This window comes from Acipenser ruthenus, chromosome 5, assembly GCF_902713425.1.
Source record: "Acipenser ruthenus chromosome 5, fAciRut3.2 maternal haplotype, whole genome shotgun sequence".
In the NCBI taxonomy this organism is placed as follows: Eukaryota; Metazoa; Chordata; class Actinopteri; order Acipenseriformes; family Acipenseridae; genus Acipenser; species Acipenser ruthenus.
In genome coordinates, this window is record NC_081193.1 from 80,160,858 (window position 1) to 80,181,404 (window position 20,547).

The following is a 20,547-nucleotide window of genomic DNA, read 5'->3' on the forward strand; positions in this document are numbered from 1 at the left end:
AAATAAGTCATTAAAAAAAATAATAATAATAATTTTAGTACAGACTTGCCTAGTAAGTTAATGATCCCATCATTATAACAGGCAAAGAGTTTAATAAGATCCTTAAAAAGGAGTAGAAAGCCAGCATTTATTATGCCGTTGGTCAGCTCGTTGGGATGGACCTGTTGTACAAAAAGACAGAAAATAAGCAGTTTCAAGTGTTATCAATGCTAATTATGATTTTGAAGACATTGAAAAAGACTTCCAGTCGAAACATGTGTCACTGAATGTAACTTTCTTTTAACATTTCTAAATTCAGCACTATCGAGTGTTTAATAATTATGGATAATGATGGTCTCCGTTTTTCTCCGTCTGTCACCGCCACATTCTATTGAGGAGTTGAAGAAACAGAGTGCACATAAATGACTAATGCAGCAGTTCAGTTAATAAAAAAAAAAAAGAAAACCAAATTACAGTTGCACATTAGGTGGTACAACTTGCTGCTGTGCATGCCGAAGAAGGCAGCGTTTCCACACTATTTCCTTGACTGGGAAATTAACTAGATATGCAGAGTTGCATGAAGTCTATTACACACTGGTGGGTGTGAGAGTGTGAGTTACTATTCTCACTAATAGCCTCACAAGGTGACACCAACCACTACCCATTGTCTTCTTGTTTAAAGTAACATATCCCACTTAATTAAAAGTTAAAGTCACGATGGCCATCTTAAAAAAATGCATATTATATTCCTGTTTTATGGGATGCTATACAACAAGTATTGGGACAGATGAATACATTCAGAACGACTGGGAGCATTTATTTTACCCCACACAGACCTGGGATTATTAAATGTCTTGGTATCCCTAAACAGATAATAATCCCCTCTTGAATTACATCGGTACCCCCCAAACACTACTGCAGATTGACTGTGAGGGACATGTGTTTTTTCTTGTCACAACTCTGAATGCATAAGCAAGGAGTCTAGTGGGGTAAAAAGGGCAAGTAATGCCTCACACCCCCCAAGTTGTTCTGCATTTATTTATCTGACCCAATATCTATTGTTTTATCGAGCATCGCAATAAAATAGGGAAGCAATATGGGTCATAAGGCAGAACTGCATTGATTAATATTGTTCCTTAATATTGTAGATGCCATGATTTGGAACCGATTTAAACAATGCACTAAAGTATTTTAATCTGTTATTGAAGATGTAACACTTTCTGGGCTAGTATTGTAAACTACCCAATTACATTGCAAAATATCCTGTTAAAATACGAAATCTACAGGCTTAGGTCATTTAATGGCACATGCCGAACAACACCTTGAGGCATGCGGACTTCGGGTGCCTCTTGAAAACAAGCTGGCTGTGCCAACTTAATGAGGTTTCCCTGGTGTGTGTAATTTTAGATTTTAGGCTTTTACATAGGGTTGTTTTGTTTTTTCTTCATTTTACCACACATTTGAAGAAACATCTTTGTTGTTTAATGCAATATTTTAATATGTACTTACATCAAACTCCAATAGTGCATCAATTTGTCCCTGTAAAATTGGCATGCCTTTTAATAGCTTTTCAGGAGTCATGGTTCTCATAACACCATCAACACTGAAACACAATGAAGGCAGAAAAGGTAAATCGCTTAGTAAGACATCAAACAGGTATCACTCTAAAACTGAAACACATTCTGGGTCCTCTTTTCAGAACCATTTACTCCAGTTTTTAATTAACTTTAAATAAGTTATTGCCACCTTATTTTCGCATGGTATTTTACAGTTTTACCACACTTTTCCCATTTACCATAGTTCACCCATTTAAACATGAGTTGCATCTATACCTTACCATACCTCTCTCTTCTTTACAATGCTTATCTGTGCTTTACCATACTTTCACTGTGCTTTATTACACTTTGCTATGCTTTTACTATGGCAAACTTTTATAAGGGTTATTTTTTTAAAGGAGAAAACTCAATGTTAATGATAAAAAAGAGAAAACAACAACTTGAGAGAGCATAAATGACCAGGATTAAAGTGGTTTGGCTCTAGACTGGTAAAACAAAACAAAAAACATTTCTAAGCACAGTGCCATTAAGTCAGCTGAAAATCTTTCCTATCACAGACACCATTACCGCGGTGCAATGCAGTCAGTTCTTGATAAGAACAGGAATCATGCTGTAGCACAAAAATGCTTTCTGTGACAATATTGTACTCTACACATCCTAGGAGTCTGATTTTCTTTCCTTTGAAAGAATATTCACTGACAGATTTTGCAAATTGTTTCCTTTAGTTAATCAGAGAGGTCTCAGCTGACAATTACTGCCTGATTAGAACACATCAAAGAGCTTAGACTTGGAACTGATGAGAACGATACACAAGAGGCTGCCGTATGAACTAGCTGACATTTCAACAGACCACATCCCCTTCTGTGTGTTTTCCACAGGCCCAATGGGCAGGAGATTATGTGATTATACTGGTTTATATATAGTAATCTAGGGACTGAAAATGTAAAGAGTATTGGTACTAGAGCAGCTTAATGTATTCAAAGAATAAACAAGTGGAAATGTCAAGAAGTACCATTGCAATAACAAAATATATAAATTGGGTTATGAAAGATTAATTTTGAGGAGTCTATTTGGCAGACAGCCTACACACGAGGGTGAAAACCAGTAAAAAATATCCATGATGCAGAAAAAGGAAACCTCAATGAAAACAACGGAGCAAGAGACATCCCACGTGGATTGGTGACCACTGTTCAACTCATTCCTGCGTTCCTTCAACAGTGGAGACATTGAGGTCAATTTTTATGACCTTAAGCGTCATCTGAACATTTTTAAATCTGATTTTTCTCAAACCTCTTTTTTTTATATATATAGATACAGTACAGTAATGCTAATAAGTGAGTCTATTAACCCCATCAAAAGAGTGAAAAAATTGCAGAATTTAGATCCTGTTTAGATCATTAAAATAAACCCATTTGTTGAACACGTGAAGAATGCTCATTTAGGCAACAGTGTTCCTGTGCAAAGTATCTGCCTGCTAAACTAAAACGTTTAATTCAGAGAGGCTACAGGGCACAATAAGAATTCTAATCAGCAGCATAAGCTTGATACTGTAGGGTTATTACATTTTTCAAAGCGTACCCTAGCAGCAGATCAATCAAGAGCCAAATACAATCTGCAAGCTGCAGGTCTCTGTTGTAATATCAGCACACCTCACTCTAGACTCAGGGTGTAAAGCTGTCTGGCCTTGTCACACATGCATTACAAAGGGGTACATTCAATACTGTGTATAACAGAAGAAAGAGCTAAAGACAAATGTCATCCACTGATGTTAAACAATATTTTATAATTTTGTTTTATTTCTCCAACAAATCTCCCTCAATAGGTTTGTAATGCACGACCTGTCATCTTTTACAGTCTATTTAACATGTTCCATTGCAACCACAAAATGGCTGTGGGGGCTCATATATAAAACTTAAATTGCCATATAAACTATAACAATAAGGTTAATTTGATCAATTAACACTAGAATGACCAAGGCGGTCATTTTGACTGTTTTTGGAATTTAAATATACAGTAAATTGCTGTGCGTGTGTTTAAGATACAGAGCTGTGCTTTCCTAACATTTCATAAATATATGTACTAATTACCCAGACAAAGAAAGAATCGTGTAGCTGCAATAATTAGCGAGATAAAATACTGTCATACCTATTCTGACCAGGAGCGGTCAAATTGACCGATACATATAAAACATATTATAACAATGAAATGTTGCTATATTATTTGTATTTATCAGTCAGGATTTGCGGCCATGTATTGAAGTTTGATTATATCAGTCTGTATTCCTCAAGTGAGCAGTCTTCTGACATTTCAATTGTTTCTCAAGAGCCTTCTGACAGCCCATCAATCAGCCTTGACCGCTCACGGCGCCAGGCTGTCTGCCTGCACTCTGGTTACTATACAAGTCACTCGTTTTTCTAAGAAATTAATTGTAACCCCAATACACATTGAAAATGGATTCGCGGAAGACTAATGACAGCAAAGCAGTGTTTGGAATTACTGCAAATTTTACCAAACAAGGATTCTGATGCAGCAGAGACGGACAATGACGAATCTGGATTTTTTAAATATATTATAACTATTTTTCCATTTTTACACTAGTTTGTTCCAAGGGTGTTTGTGTTTGCTAACATTTCTGTGTGCCTTTTTGTGAGAAGTGACTTACTTTCAGTCAGAATCAGAGTGTATTATGAAGCATCTTTATCTGTGGACGGGAGACTTTTCAGGTGGCCGATTTATAGATGTTTACAGTGACTCCCTCTTGGAAAATGCCATTTGGCCCGAAAGATTGAAAGCAGAGAGCCTCTGTTGCCGAGGTAGTTTCAATGTTGGAAACGTGTGTTTCTCTTGGATTTACCTGATTGGTCGTGGAGGGTTCTGAAGGGCTCTCTAGCCTTTTAAAATATTACTGTGACCAAATTGTACCAAATGTCAACAAAATTCACAGCTTTAAGCAATATTTCATCATAACTGAACACAAGCAACATTTGTTCAATCTGCGCTCAATACACATAGCCAAAAACCCCAAACTTGCTTTGTATTGGCTTACCCCTTTTTTACTCTGCCAAAGTCAAATGCCATCTGTCGGTAAGCAAAAGCCTTTTCATTCATGTATCTGCTGTAGCGTCTGATGAATGTTGACATATCATAACCTAAAAAGAAACACAGCACATGAGAATAGGACTGTTGTGTGCTTCTTCTTACATCTTTAATTACATTATCATCATCTAAAATTGACTAAAACCTGGACAACCACACATGCACACAGGCAGACCTCTCTGTAAAATAAGTAGTAAATGTTTTTACGCTTATGGGCCATTAATGTACACAGGACAGTGGTGAAGATCATAGCATACTGTGAGTACTGCCTGTGACATGATATTGTCTGCAGAATAAACAGATGATGCCCCATCATTGTTCATAGAATACTGTACACTTTCATTATTCCACAAATAAAGATGACAAATAGCAAAGTTGTTTGGTTTTTTTGTCCATCGTCATGGTTAAGGCTGTATTTTCACGGATTTCATGATTCCCCTGAAAATTCCCATTTCTGAAAGAATAGTGTAAATATACATTTATTTGTTAGCACTACCTATTACACCCCATTTAGGAACTTGGCAGCCAGCTTAGCTTGCTTCCGGTAAATGACTGAATGTCTTCAACAAAAAAGACTCCAGCTGCATCAAAGATTGGAAATATTTCTGCTACAAATCACTCTGTCCAGTGCAAGAAGGGGACATTTCACATGTCTGTTATTCTTACATTTATTGATGTTTTTATTTTGTTTGATAATTCATTTAAGGTGAAAATAGAGTGTCTTTAAAAGGTTCATATATATATATATATATATATATATATATATATATATATATATTCTACAATTTAGCATTTACTGTTCTTCAGGTAAGGATTTAAATATTTTGGAACATTTATTGTTTAATAACTATGGAGAAAAACAATTCTGAATGTGACAAAATAATTTTTTCAGCTTTAATAAATATTATGTTTAATAATTAAATTTCTTGAAATACCTATTTCTAGACCGTAAAATGCCGTAAAATAAGCCACCTTTTACCGTGAAAAAAACACAGCTTTACTCATGAGTGAAATAACTAGAGGACTCCACAAACATTCAACAGCACTGTACTGTAAAATGTATAGAAAAGGAAGTTTAATGTAGGGTAAAAAATGTTCAACCTAAATTTAACAATTCAGAGAATAACTTTACAAAGATCAACGGCCTCATCTGCCTATCAAGCTGGTGTAATCTGGAACAATGCAATTCACCTGGTCATTTTGTTGTTGGATTAAAATGAACACGACACAGATTCCAAAATCAAAAGAAAAAAATATTCACTCAGCAGCACTGAACAAGTTATCTCTCAACACTTGTACAGTATAATGTGTTGTTTCTGCATACATTGTGAATCTGTACTGAAAATCATAACTCAAAATGATGTCTGACAAGTAAACATGTACACAGTATGAACAGTATAGGGTCAAAAACTAAGAACAAATCCAAATGAATTCAAACAATGACGCTACCTGATGCTTTTTCATAACTAACTAATAGCAGCTAATAATAAAGTATTATTGGAGGGCAGCAGTGTGGAGTAGTGGTTAGGGCTCTGGACTCTTGACCAGAGGGTCGTGGGTTCAATCCCCGGTGGGGACACTGCTGCTGTACCCTTGAGCAAGGTACTTTACCTAGATTGCTCCAGTAAAAAACCCAACTGTATAAATGGGTAATTGTATGTAAAAATAATGTGATATCTTGTAACAATTGTAAGTCGCCCTGGATAAGGGCGTCAGCTAAGAAATAAATAATAATAATAATAATAATAATAATATTGATTAGTCTTACCATGAGAACCAGTTTTGTCCAAAAAATTGCTGAGGTTAAATAGTGTGTTCCTAGAAGCCAAGTACTGGATAAATCGCTGCAAAAGATGAATAAGATTTTTTTTTTAAATAAATATACAGGGGTGACTTACTGTTTTATCACAAAATACAATAATCAAACATTGGTAAAATGCTCTGTGGTGGAGAAACAAGTCTGAAGGAGGCACTTCTTCACAAAGAGAGTGATGATGGAATGGGCTGCTTAGTCATGTGGTTGAGGCAGAACCATTTGGATCCTTTAAGACCCAACTTCTGAAATCTATCAGCTACAGTACTAGGAAGCAGACAAGCTTAGATGGGCCAAATTGCCTCCTCTCATTTCATTATGTTCTTGTGTTCTTATTGAAGCAATGTGGGTTTCATTCATGTTCTTATGTTCTTGTGTTCTTATTGAAGCAATGTGGGTTTCATTCATGTTCTTATGTTCTTGTGTTCTTATTGAAGCAATGTGGGTTTCATTCATGTTCTTATGTTCTTGTGTTCTTATTGAAGCAATGTGGGTTTCATTCATTTTACGCCTCTTATGATGCACAACTGATTCTGGGAATAAGACTAACATCATGGCACTGCAGGACCCATTTTAATAAATTAGAAGTGTTGAAGAGCAGGTCTCTATGTGTGAATCAATGAGCATACTGTAGACACATGACTTCATAAGGCCCTGTGGATCAGCTATGTGAACCTCAACATAAACTGGTGACGTGGATCATTCAGTTAAATTTCACATTTTTATTTCTAGAACAAACTTTCAGCTTCTGCTTGATGACAGGCAATTGAGACAATTCAGTCTGAAATGGAATGTCCAGATAATGGCGACTCAGCTCTGCTGGTGTTGCACAGCGTCTTTGCAAGCAACCTTTAGAAACTGTATTGCTATTTATCTGCGTAAATCACTTTTCAGGCTACTGAAGTCTTCAACTCATGCAGACTAATAAAAAAAATAAAAAAATAAACATTGACAAGGTCTAAACTTAAACATGTAATAGTACTGTGATTAGAAAAACACCATATTTTCTATTTCTAGCTTTATACATAGAACCCAATCACTTAGGGTTGCTGCAGTCAGCAATGAGGGGAGTATGCAATATTTCAAGAAGAAGAAGAAGAAGAAGGTGACTTCGGCATGTCGATCAAGTATGAACTATAGTGGGATACTCATCAACACAAAAATAGCAGTGAACACCTGCTATGTATCTTTAACATGCCTTCCAAGAACAGACCAGTGGAGGAGCATTCATTATACAGCAGATCTGATCGCAGGTTCTACGGGTAGGGTATCTCAAAAGATCTCAAAAAAGGACCCTCTCCCCACCACCTCGAGGTGTACTGTATGTGGATAATTTCTGTATTTTAAAAGGGAATAGATCAGCAGACATTTTCTTTGGGCATCTGACCAGACCGTGAAAAGCATCCTCTTGTATTAAGCATCTCCTGCTGGCCAGCATTCAGGGAATGCACTGTAGGTCTTATTCCAGCCTTGAATCCATGTGTGATTTCCCATCACAGAAAGCCAAACAGAGTAGGAAGGAAGCAGAAAAAATACATTTGGCTGTCCTGTTCTATTGTGCAAGTCTTGATAAGGCTGCACCAGCAAGCCCCGTCACAAACCTTTTCCTGACAGGTCCTTAAAGTATTTTCTGCTGGTTCATTTTCAAGTAAAGTATGCAGATGTCAATATGTCAAAACCAATACATTAAGTTAAGTAGAAGACAGCTTCCAGTGGAACTTTGTGGTATTTGTTCCTAGTTATGATATTTCAAAATCACTCCCCTACATTCTGCCAGTTTTGTTACAATTTTTCCACCCAGAAATAACTTTTAGTCAAATGAAATGAACACTGAAGTTATAGTCAAGATACAACAGTTTTGAAGAGGTTTACTGAATATAAAATATTCTGTGATTTTTTTGAAGAACATTCACCTGGGGTGTCCAATCACGGTCCCGGAGGGCCATTCCATTCCAGGTTTATCAGGACAAATGAAATATGAAACAACTGAATGCAAGTTTCATTGGTTCAATTAAACAGTTTAGAACAGGGTGTGAGCAAAGATACAGTAGCTGTCAGTAGCTGTCATGGGTCTCAATGACCTGCTACTTACCTCATTGCCTTGGACCATCAAGTGGTGTGTGGTGACCAGAGCCTTGAACACAACCACCCAGCTGCTGTTTGTCGCCCTCTCAAACAGCGTGTCTGCCATCTGGGGGATGTTAACATTGGTCTCATTGGTGGCCTGGATCAAATCTGAAAAGGAAATGAGGGTTAAGAAACATCAACTATACAGAACATATAGACCTTACAGCTTTTAAATGTCCAGTATCAATAACACTACTGCACTTTGTTTTATATGATATGCACTAAAATGCACAGTACTGTGCAAATGTAGTAGAACACCCCATTACTTCTGTAGTTTTGAGTTGTTGTACATATGAAAATCTTTGAAAATTGTCAAAAAAATTGCATGAGACTTTTTATAAGTTAAGATGCCTGAGTAAAGCAGTGGTCTAGCATTTTGACAGGAGTGTATTGTTGCATTGTTTCTATATCGGAGGCTATGTAGGAGGCTGTGTGGTCCAGTGGTTAAAGAAAAGGGCTTGTAACCAGGAGGTCGCCGGTTCAAATCCCACCTCAGCCACTGACTCATTGTGTGACATAATTATAAGTGACTCTGTAGCTGATGCGTAGTTTACACACCCTAGTCTCTGTAAGTCGCCTTGGATAAAGGCGTCTGCTAAATAAACAAATAATAATAATAATATCACTGATTACTGACCGGAAATTAAAATTCTCACACCCTGAGGTTTTCATGCAGGAAAGGATATAAATCTTGAGATGTTCTAATGCATTTGCACATAACTGTATTTATTGAAACAATATAGGAAACAACATCTTTAAATTGTCATACACCTTGTTTCTCTCTCTCTCTCATATAAAATGTTAACCTAATATCAGCCATACACAAAGAAAACTATTTTATGTTGTTCCCACAAATGTCCCTAAAACATTCAAGTGTAAGCATGTGAGTTGTTAAAACAATGTATTTTGCCGTATAACAGTATACCACAACACAATTAATAGACAGGTAAATTGTAGCCTAAAATGACTCTATACTGTATATTTACAAAGTCATGGGTGTCTCCAAGTACATTTGAAACATCTTCTAGTTATAGGTACAGTAATGTGCTTTGGACTTGAAGTTCTTAGATTTTCATTAAAAAAAGCAATGTTTTTGCTGCTTCTTTATTATTTATTAGCAGGCGCCCTTATCCAGGGCGACTTACAATTGTTACAAGATATCACATTATACAGATATCACATTATTTTTTTTATATACAATTACCCATTTATACAATTGGGTTTTTACTGGAGCAATCAAGGTAAAGTACCTTGCTCAAGGGTACAGCAGCAGTGTCCCCCACCTGGGATTGAACCCACGACCCTCCGGTCAAGTCCAGAACCCTAACCACTACACCATACTGCTGCCCTTCTGCTTGTCACACACGATTTCCGACTCCAGTGTGAATCGCCAGTTTTCTGATACAAAGCCCATCTCTTCAATGTTACAATTTATTTGATTATCCGTCACAAACTAAACTAAAATAAAGCCTCCTTGTATATTTTATATCAATATCACAATTGTACACTTTAAGGAGTTTACTCTACTCGTTATTTAACTATTTTTAAAATGGCAAATCTCCATGTTAATGTTGCTGAGAAACATACAACTCAAGAAGGCTAATAAAGCCATTTATGTATTACACAGTACTTGTTTGTTGGGTCCAGTCTGGTCAAATTAAAAGGTGTTTTAAAATAGGAGTTAATTAAAGACTGGAGTAAAGGCTTTGAAAATGCATTATTGCTCTGCATTGCAGCTCTATTTCTGAAACTTTAATACAGTACACTCTGACAAATAATGTGATGTACATAACATGACACAGTGACCAAGCTAACCTTTACTTAAATAACCATTACACTATGTTTATTGTGTACTTTATATTATAAATAACTTTTTTTTCCCAGAATGTCTTTTTATTTGGGGACTTTGCCTTTAAAACAACACTTGTATCAGCATCTGTTTTCTTTTAAATGCACTGTACCAAACCACACTCAAGGTCATTTAATTGTCAATGAGCAACCAGCCCCTAGCTCTGGTGCTCTAAAATACTTGCAATACAAGAAACATTGATTCGTCTAACACAGTTCCGCATTCCCTCTGTGTCTTGAGATTCAGGTTGCTAACCTTCCATTACAAGCATGAGATTTGTCAGAATCCCCAGTGATGGGAGACACTGCTGGAAGGAAAGCATTATTAATGCCTGGATTGCAATGGTGAGTCAGCAGTCGCTGTTATCTCCTAGCTTCCCGTGTGAATGCTTTGCAGTTTCCTTACCTACACAATATACTGTGCAATCTACTGTTGAATTATCTGTGACAAAAAATGGTATGGGAGTCTTCACACCATGTTGGTAAAGAAAATGTTTACTTATCTTTCTGCTGCAGCACTGTAAAAATAACAGAAATACTGTATAAACCAGTTGTATTATGCTTGATATATTGTGTATGAATTATGGAATATCCTATAGCCCAGTTATTACTGTTGTAAATAATTGCTGGCACATATTACCTACTGTAAAATGGTCCTTATGAAACAGTAACTGCTACACAAAATCTATTCAATCCATTATATTACTGTTGTCATGCTGTAGCCAACAATTGTTCTGGCTTGAGAACCATTACCATAGCCTACTCACCGCCCACTTACATTCTAATCTTGACCCAACAGTCGCTTTCAAAATCTGAAGAATCAACATTAAAATAAACTACAGTAATCATGAAGCAAATGTAAAGCGCTCCAGATTGTGAATTTGCCAGACATGGCCTGACCTGTAAATGTGAAATCTAGAGAGGCAGGTGAGATGCAGTTACAGTGACAACCTTAATTACCCATGCTGTACTATCAGACTAATCCTGTATATGAAACATGACTGAATCTAAACATTTCAACATCCTGATGTTCCTGCTAAATCACTTTTGAAGGCCGCCAGTGGAATTTAAATGACACTCTGCACTGTCCATACAGAACAGCATAACCAAACACTAACATGTACTGTATGCAGTAACATTATTTATAAACTTGTTTTGTCTGGCTTACCATTATCAGCTCCATAATACACATGCTATGTTGTGTATCAGTACAATCAATTGCAATTTAAGTGGGGGATCAATTTACACTGCAAATACCAGGCAGATAAAAAAATAAATAAATTTAAAAAATGGACAATTAAATCTACTGTACAACTCGCAGCAAAATATACTCCAGCAGGGTGTTTGTCATGGTTTTGTATCCCAGTAATTTATTAAAGTGAAGACAGCAGCTTGAAGCTATTAAAATGTCTAATGATGTTACGACTTGTGAGGACATGAATAAATAAATCAAACTGATGTTTTCACAGAACTAATTTTCGTTATAAAAGGGTACCTGAAAACTGTCGTTACTGTAACGTAATGTATTGATAAGCCACGCTTCCTATTAACTGGGCAACATTAAAATAAGCTGATTACTTGATTTTCTTTCGTACAAAGTGATTGCTCATAATGATTAGGTTAATATTAGGATTGAGGCAACTTGATAATATAAAATCACAGTAAACAGGTTATTTACAGTATCTGTATTACTGTACAGTTCATCAGTGTGGGTTGGGGGTGAATTACCTTCTGTATTGTAGACAGGATCAGTTTGCTATTTTTTAAATTATAAATTCTTCCAAGCCCAGACACAGAATAATAACTTATTAACTTGACTACTGTATAGGCCTAAACTATAGGGACTTTCTTTCAATCCTTTCCCATCCTACAGTAACAACCAGCTCCATTTTTTTTACATCCATTAACATGTGATGTAACATTTAATAAATGATTCTTAAAAAATAATGTCAAAGCACTGCTTCTAAGTTCTAGACAAATAATAAAATACAGTAGTAGGTATATGGTTCAGTCACCTTAGGTCTTGGATATACTGTAGATACTGTAGATAGTGTAGCAACACATCTTATTGCCTCTGAGTGCTAAAACACTGACAAACTGACTCCTGGCTAGAGGCAGTCCATATCTGTGGGAATATATGCCAAAAAACTGCAGAAATATTAAGCTGCTCTCTGCAGAGCATTCAGTATTTGTATTAACAATAGATTTTAAAAAAATGTAAATCAAGTCAACATAATCCTATCAAACAATGTATGGCTTAATTACTTCCAATTTAATATATCAAGCAATTTTCTCAGTGAAACCTTTAGGGACTGTCAAACAAAAACATCACAACCTTAACTCCAGTCTTTAATTAACTCCTACTTTTTGAAGGAGACAAAAGATCCGTTCAACTAATAAAAATAGAACCGAACAACTAAGTTATATATTTAGGCCTCCTTTAGCAGCATGTTTATGATAATTATGATGACGATGTAGCTGCAGAATATGGCGAACCTCTGGAAGACTGCGAGATTTCAGAGGAATTCCGTTATCCACAGATCTGAAATGCCTCTACTCATGACAGTCTCCTCACTCCTTCTCACTCCACTCTGTATCCTCTGTCTTCGTGCAGATAGAATCTTGATCTTGTTATCTCCATCAATTGTTTGAGCGTACATTTGCACAGATGACATGAAAATGACAATTTGAGTGGCAGCATCTACCACAGTAGTAGTCCCTTTAATCTCTGTGAACCAACCTAAAACCGTGGCGTGTTGGGGGGGGGAGTGCAATAACACACTAGTACTGTGCATGCTACTTTCAGGAGCTGCTAAACATTCAGGCTCCGCCACCACTACATAAAAACAGACAGCCACCAGTTTGCAGCTATAACACATATAAAACCCCCAACAACACATATAAAAACTGAATGTACAGGATGTAACTGGGTGGCATTGAGGCTGTAGTGGGCTGGGTTCTACTCTAATAGCACTAAGAGTGAAAGTGGCTGTCAAAATGTGTGAGACTCAGGTTTCCCCCTGGATGAAAGTAATAACACACCTCAGTAATAACAGACTTGTGCCTCAATATTACCCTGAAGGAACCATGAGTACTATGAGTCAGTAGTTCAGACTTCATGCCTATGGAATTTCTGGCCTGTCAGAGACTTGTAATTTTTAACACTCGATAACCACTCTAAAATAAAACTATAATTAACTAGGTGATGTAAATCCTAATTACTGTAGTATACTGTATGGGGCATTGTAAAACAGTAAAGAATAAATAAAGAAAATGGGTCAACCATGGCAAAGTACTACTATAAGAACAGTTTCTTTACATGAACTTTTAAAATATAACACCAGAACCAAAACCAACAATAGGCATTTTACTGTACAGTATGTACTGTAGGCTCACCAAAACACTCATCTGACTGAAAAAGACTTTTGAGAGGGATGAAAGTTACCAAGTTTTTATCAACTTGTATTAATTAATTAACTAGTATTTTGCTTTTGTGTGAATTTGGTTTTGATATACCATTCAACGATTGCTCTAGGCTTTCTCCTGCCCAGGAATTCAATACTGGACAGCAGCTACAACACTACTGTGCATTCACATCTGTCCTTGGAGGTGTTGGGAACCTGGCTGTTAGAATCAACTTGTAAAGCTGATTCATACTACCAGTCGTACAATGCAGCCAGTTAAAGCTGAGCAAAATGAAACTGGTGATCAGTCTCCCTTGGGTCGACAGTCACAAGTCAAGACAGACTAGAAATTGCAGTCAGTGACTGCAGCACGAAGTATAAGGCTTCAAATCCACTGCACGCCCCTGGTAAACCACAGTACTATCCCTTTGATTTCTGAGGCTGCCATTGACTTGCAGTTCCAGTAAATTTTTACTGTAGTTTTCATAATGGAACAACAGCAGGCTTCCGTAACCTTGACTGTCGTTGTGCTATGGAATTACCTTGCCAACATATAATATTTAAATGATTCACATGATTGCATCTCTTTCTTGGTAATGAGGCTGTTAACATTCCATACCACAGCTGAGTTGTGTCATTTGTTTAAAAGTCATATCAGGCTGAACAGCCACACTTTCAAATTGGTAATAAAGGCCTCCCCTCCACACACTTTGTTATGTGTTTGCTGATGTTGTGCATTTTTTTGCCTACGTTATTTTTACAGTGATCGTTTAAAGTGTACTGTAAATTGTAAGTCACGTCCACATTTGAACCTAATTAGTAGCAAATACACTTAGAACAATTTTGCATAGTGGTGTCTTGGAATGCCATTAAGTTTAACACATTGAACAGTCTATTTGGGATTTTGCAATTGCCCATAATATCTTGTGAGCAGAAGACTACTAGCGTTCCAGTAAAATAAGGAATCTGACTTAAAACCAGTTAAATGAGTTGTGTAAAATAGTTGATCAGGAAATACTGCCATACATTGGTTATGAATTCAACTACAATCTTGTATTTTCAAAGGTTAAAAAGCAGAGAACCACACACTGTCTCTCCCTTCACAGTTCATTTAGTTGTTACTCTACAGCTGGAAACAAATCAATAATCTCCAAGTGATTTTGATTACTGACCTCTGAAATGGGCCACTTCTGTAATAACCCAACAGAAGTCTTAAATTAGATAATACTGTATCTAGCATTGGACAACATTTGTTGTTCAACGCTACAGATCGAATAGCTTTTGTACCCGATAATTTACTCTAATGAATACTGTAGGTTTAAAGTTTGCAATAAAAGAGCAAAATAATGTTGTTAAATAGGCTGCAATGGATAACTTCACCTGCAAGAGGAAGGATCCTCAATATGTGAAACTGAAAGCAGTGTAGTAAGCACGCAGTCATTTCTTAGAATACTGTATTACTAACCACCAAACTAAGCTTCTTTAAATTCTGTATTTCTCTCTCGCTCTAATTTAATATGTATTGAATTTGTCAGTGTCTTTAAACCACATTAGTTGCCTTAAACCAGCTTAAAAGCACTAAATACTGTTAGTGTCCACACTACGCCACCTGAGGGGCTAGTCTCGAGTCTAGTTAAATTAGATCGCATCAGGCAGTGCGGTTTATCAGAAGTGTAGACGCTGTAATACCAAACTACATTTTTTGTGTATCCTCCAATATCCCCAAATGCTTTGTGATATATATCACTCCGTGTACACTCCGCACTAGGTATTCATTTTTATGCTTTAAAAAAATCTGTCCGGACATCTCTGTTAAACTAGTGAGGAAAATAACAAAGGCACAACATTAAATTAGGCAACTGCAAAAATGAAATGCAAGTTAAAAGTAGGATCAGAGATGAACAATTCACGTCATTTGTCAGCTCTGTTTGAAATGAAATTAAGGGGACCACAGTTAGGATCAGGCAAGTTTAATTATGAAACAGAATCAGCTCAATTTGTTTAAAGGGATGTCACCTCCTTAAAAATAACACCAGGGCGCATCCAGTAAACCCGCTCCCTATAGCCTGGAGGTCGCCAGTTCGAGTCCAGGCTATTCCACTGCCGACTGTCGATGGGAGTTCCCAGGGGGCGGCACACAATTGGCCGAGTGCCGAGCACCGCCTGAGGTGGGGAGGGCTTAGGTCGACCAGGGTGTCCTCGGCTCACCACGCACCAGCGGCCCCTGTAGACTGGCTGGGTGCCTGCAGGCTTGCCTATAAGCTGCTCAGAGCTGCGTTGTCCTCCGACGATGTAGCTCTGAGTTGGCATGCATGGCGTGCCTGCAGAGTGAAAAGAAGCAGTCGGCTGATGGCACACGTTTCGGAGGACAGCGTGTGTTCATCTTCGCCGATCCCGAGTCAGTGCAGGGGTGTTAGTGGTGAGCTGAGCCTAAAATACAAGCGGATATTTCAAATTGGGAGAAAAACGGCGTAAAATCAATTGGTGACTACTAAATTAAAAAAAAAATTAAAAATTAAAAAAAAACAGAAAACTTCAAGCCCTACTTGTATGTGTGCATGTGTTCACATTTACTTTTTCCAAAATACTTGTTTAATTTCTTTTTAGCAATATGGACCTCTGTTACTATGAGGCATAACACAATATTTTAAAATAAAATACAGTGCATGGTGGGATACTGTCATATTATCTGCTAGGAACTGTAACCAAACTATTTTATAGTGTGTGTACGCATTAAGCCTGACTAAACATGAAACAGTACTTTAGTGTGGACGCTTTGAGCTGCATTCATTAAAACGTTTTTGAGTATGGTTCTCGAGATCGGTTATGTAGTGTGGAAAAGACCTTAGTGTTGGCAGAAAGTCAGGCTACCTAATCTTGGGCCCAGTGGAAAGAATCCAATAAACATCTCCCAATTCAGGGGCCATTTTACTGCAAATAAAGGTGCTACTGTAGGTATGCTTTTGATTTGATATAAAAACTAGCAGGATTTTCTACTGCTGTTTTCTCTGGCCCCCTTTAGAATACTTTTAAGTCCAGGGTAGGTAACACTATACACCAATTGTATTGTACACCTGCAGCACAGTAGTACGGGTTTCAAATATCCCTCCCTGCACATTAGCATGCAACACATTTCCACACAGAATTAAAAAGTATAGCTGTGCCGTCTGGACTTTCTCGTCAGGGAAGATATATTCTTCTATAATCAAGGCACGAACATGTTTTTTTTTTAATGTTGTTAGTTCTGTAGGCCACATACTGTAGGCTTTTTACTAAACCAGTTCCTGCTGTGTTTGCTACCAGTACTGCATATCCTGAGGACTAACTACCTCTTGCTGAGCAATATGATCGAAATGGCATCATAGCATCAAGCATCCAACAAAATAAACACAAGAGGAGTGTGAACAGGCTGGCTGGTGGTGACGTCAGGCCCAGAAGAAGATGGACACACAGTCAGTAATGCAGGGTATGAAAGTGCTGCTTGCACATGTTTAATTATAAACAAACAAAATAAAAGATTTGAACAAAACAGAAACACTTTTTAAAACAAAAGGCATGTTGGCCAAAGTAGACAGACAAAACAAAATGCTGTATAAACAAGTATCGTGCTGGTCCAGATCCAGCATGAGTAGCAATTGCTTATATTCTCTAATTCAGTTCTTATTTTTAACGTTCCGCCTGTGAACACACTCTCCTCGATCAGCCAAAACTGCAGATTTTTATAGTGATGTGCAGCAGTGTGGAGTAGTGGTTAGGGCTCTGGACTCTTGACCGGAGGGTTGTGGGTTCAATCCCCAGTGGGGGACACTGCTGTTGTACCCTTGAGCAAGGTACTTTACCTAGATTGCTCCAGTAAAAACCCAACTGTATAAATGGGTAATTGTATGTAAAAATAATGTGAAATAATGTATAATGTGATATCTTGTAACAATTGTAAGTCGCCCTGGATAAGGGCGTCTGCTAAGAAATAAATAATAATAATAATAATAATAATAGTGATGTGGCTGTCCTCAAACTGGCAATCTATTAGCCAGTGTGACGACAGCCACATTCTACACAAGTATTTTCTAGCAGGAAAGGTATTTAACTCCTTTCCTGCCAATCAAAACATCAATAAATAATAACTAAACAATACATTTAAAATAATAATACAACACAAATACAAAGTAATACAAATCCACACATGTAGCTTTGATAGTTAAACACCCACACAACAATAAACATATTAAAACAGCAAGGTACTGCATATGCTTTCATTAAACATTCAAGTCTCCAGCTAGGGCTGAAACTCAGACACTTCTAACTAGTCATAATAACCCATTACTGTACAGTACGATTTACTATCGCAGAAAACTTCTGTATTGTACACAGTGTAAGCAAGTCACAACAGTAGATGGTGCAAACGAAACTGCATAATAACCAACAAAAAAAGGCAGGGCCAGATCGTCTGGTTGGCACTCTGGTGCACTGCAGTATTATCCATGCTTACTGTACAGTACACTCTGCTATTGTCACTTACCCTACAGATACATGCAGGGGCTAAATAGGATTGCCACATTCTAAATTAGGACTGTTAATCCCAAACAAGTGGAGTAGTTCAAGAACCAACCTTACAGTAGTAGCATAAAGAGCTTGAGGATTCTATAAGATACACACTTTCTTACTATACAACAGCCCTGTATTGTAGCCTACAGCAGTTCTCAAAATGGGGGTATGGGGGCCCCTGGGGGTCCGCAGAGGCTGCACAGGGGGTCCCCAGAAAACTGTGAAATGTTTCTAAAACACAATTGTCTTTCAATGCTGTGTTGAGGACTTGTGATACTCCCACAGACACTATTAACGAACCATTTACGTTTACTGCATTATAGTTTTTTTTAATTTTAATGAGGGGTCCCTAAAACACAAGAAAATGCCTGCAGCAGTGTATGTATTGGCAATATAGCCAGCACCAAACAATATTATGTTTTCACAAGGTGCAAGCAAATGGAATATTCCACAATGATCCCAGTTCAGCTGTATGCAGCATTTCTATCAAAGGCCTCCCACACAATCCCCTGGCGTATTATCCGCAATGAAATATGTCTAGAGCTTTATACAGTATCATCAAAAAACAAAATACATATTTTCCGGATTTTGCTGAGCTCAAAGCAGACACTTCACAATTTGACTCAATGCTTACATTATTTAAGCATCTCATCATGAGTTTGAATCCAGATATTATGAGATTCCATGTGTATCTAAAATCAGTTCAGTGATTCAACTGATTGCCACAAAATGTGACTTGGTCAGACTGTTATTCTAGATGTGTTAAAAGTCATACTATTGCAAAGTAAAAACGAATGTCTACATGTACAGTGTGGACTTTAAGCTACAACTCATGGACACCAATACCACAGTTAAAGATACAGTAATCAACTGCAGCAAAGTTGACTATAAAACTCATGACTATGATACGGTAACAATGGAATTATGAGCCAATTCTCTCCTGTAGTAGCAATAATATCTCTCTTAAAAGCACCTGGATTGTATTGGTCAATATTAGCAATCCAAGAAGCCTATCATTTTTTATTGGCCCTGTGCTTCACATTGCAGGATTAAAGCTATCAAAGCTACAGCAAGATTCTTATTGCATAGCAGTTTCACCCATTCCAAGTTTTCCAACAAGCTTGATTAACTACAGTGTATAGATAACAAGTTCAGGTGTGTATTAATTAATAAACTCATAGTAAAATCAGGAAAGGCTCAAACTGTTATGCAATGGGGAGTCTTATTTCCATCCCTGCACTGCCTGTCTTTCTTCAGCGTTAGCAGCTACACATTTCAAGGGTGTTCCAAGTTTTATAGGTTTTAATGTCATTAAATAATTAACAGATTCATACTCAAAAAGAAGGTTAAATTGGTTCAATTGAGAATGGAACAAAGACCAAGGGGTCCTGCCTTCTGTGTCTTGTTCTAGATCCAGAACACTCAGCTGGCTCAGGTCCTCTAGTCTAGCCCCTCACTACATCCTTTCTGGGCGGTTGGCAAACTCAGGATGCATTTGCGGCCTACAGTACAGGGAGTATCCAATTGCTTTAATTTAATTGCCTCTTTGACAAAAAAATTGAATACAAAAATAAAGTACAGTCCAATACATTTTCATGGGTTTTGAGATCTATAGAATGTTTACTGCACACTTTAGTAATTATTTGTTCTTTATATAGCTGTTCTTATTTTAAAACCAAATACCCAAAACGCAAGCAGGCAATATATATTTCATATAAAAAATTAAAAGTAGTAGTCAGAAATTGAATGCAGACCCATTTAAAAGTGTATCTGTCTTGCACCCATTTCAAAACGATACCTGTGGAGTCCTATGATGCGAGGCCACAGGCTGCGTTTCACTGAGCTTATTATATGTTAGCAGTGCGCATCAAGTCCCCAGCAGGATCAGCTCTGCTCCCACTGTTATTGTTTCAGCAGGACAGAATGAAATGCACTACAGCCTGGCTGAGCTGCAAATAAAACCACCCAAAAGGATGAATGAAATACAATGCATCTTCCATATATTATTTTGACAGTCACTTTTTTTTTCTTTCTTCTTTCAAGCCTATCATACAGAGGTTGAACATAATTCGAAAGTCCTGCCATAACACTGTCAATACGGTGAAGTGCCAACATAGGCGGCTGCGATGGCCTTAATCAAATGTCTTAAGGGTCCTTGAATTGTTCGGGCAATTCCTAA

At 37.3% G+C, this 20,547-nt stretch overlaps 1 protein-coding gene across 10 annotated transcripts in view; it reads right to left on the reverse strand.

Annotated features, from left to right (window-relative positions):
- Positions 1-20,547, reverse strand: part of snap91a (synaptosome associated protein 91a) — an 80,734-nt gene that overhangs the window by 40,103 nt on the left and 20,084 nt on the right. For all 10 annotated transcript variants that reach the window (XM_059024593.1, XM_059024594.1, XM_059024595.1 and 7 more), the window contains exons 2-6: positions 8,537-8,679; positions 6,400-6,475; positions 4,582-4,684; positions 1,489-1,582; positions 50-161 (exon numbers count right to left, since the gene is read on the reverse strand). In XM_059024593.1, coding sequence (XP_058880576.1) covers positions 50-161; positions 1,489-1,582; positions 4,582-4,684; positions 6,400-6,475; positions 8,537-8,679 — 528 coding nt within the window. The remainder of the gene's footprint in view (positions 1-49; positions 162-1,488; positions 1,583-4,581; positions 4,685-6,399; positions 6,476-8,536; positions 8,680-20,547) is intronic.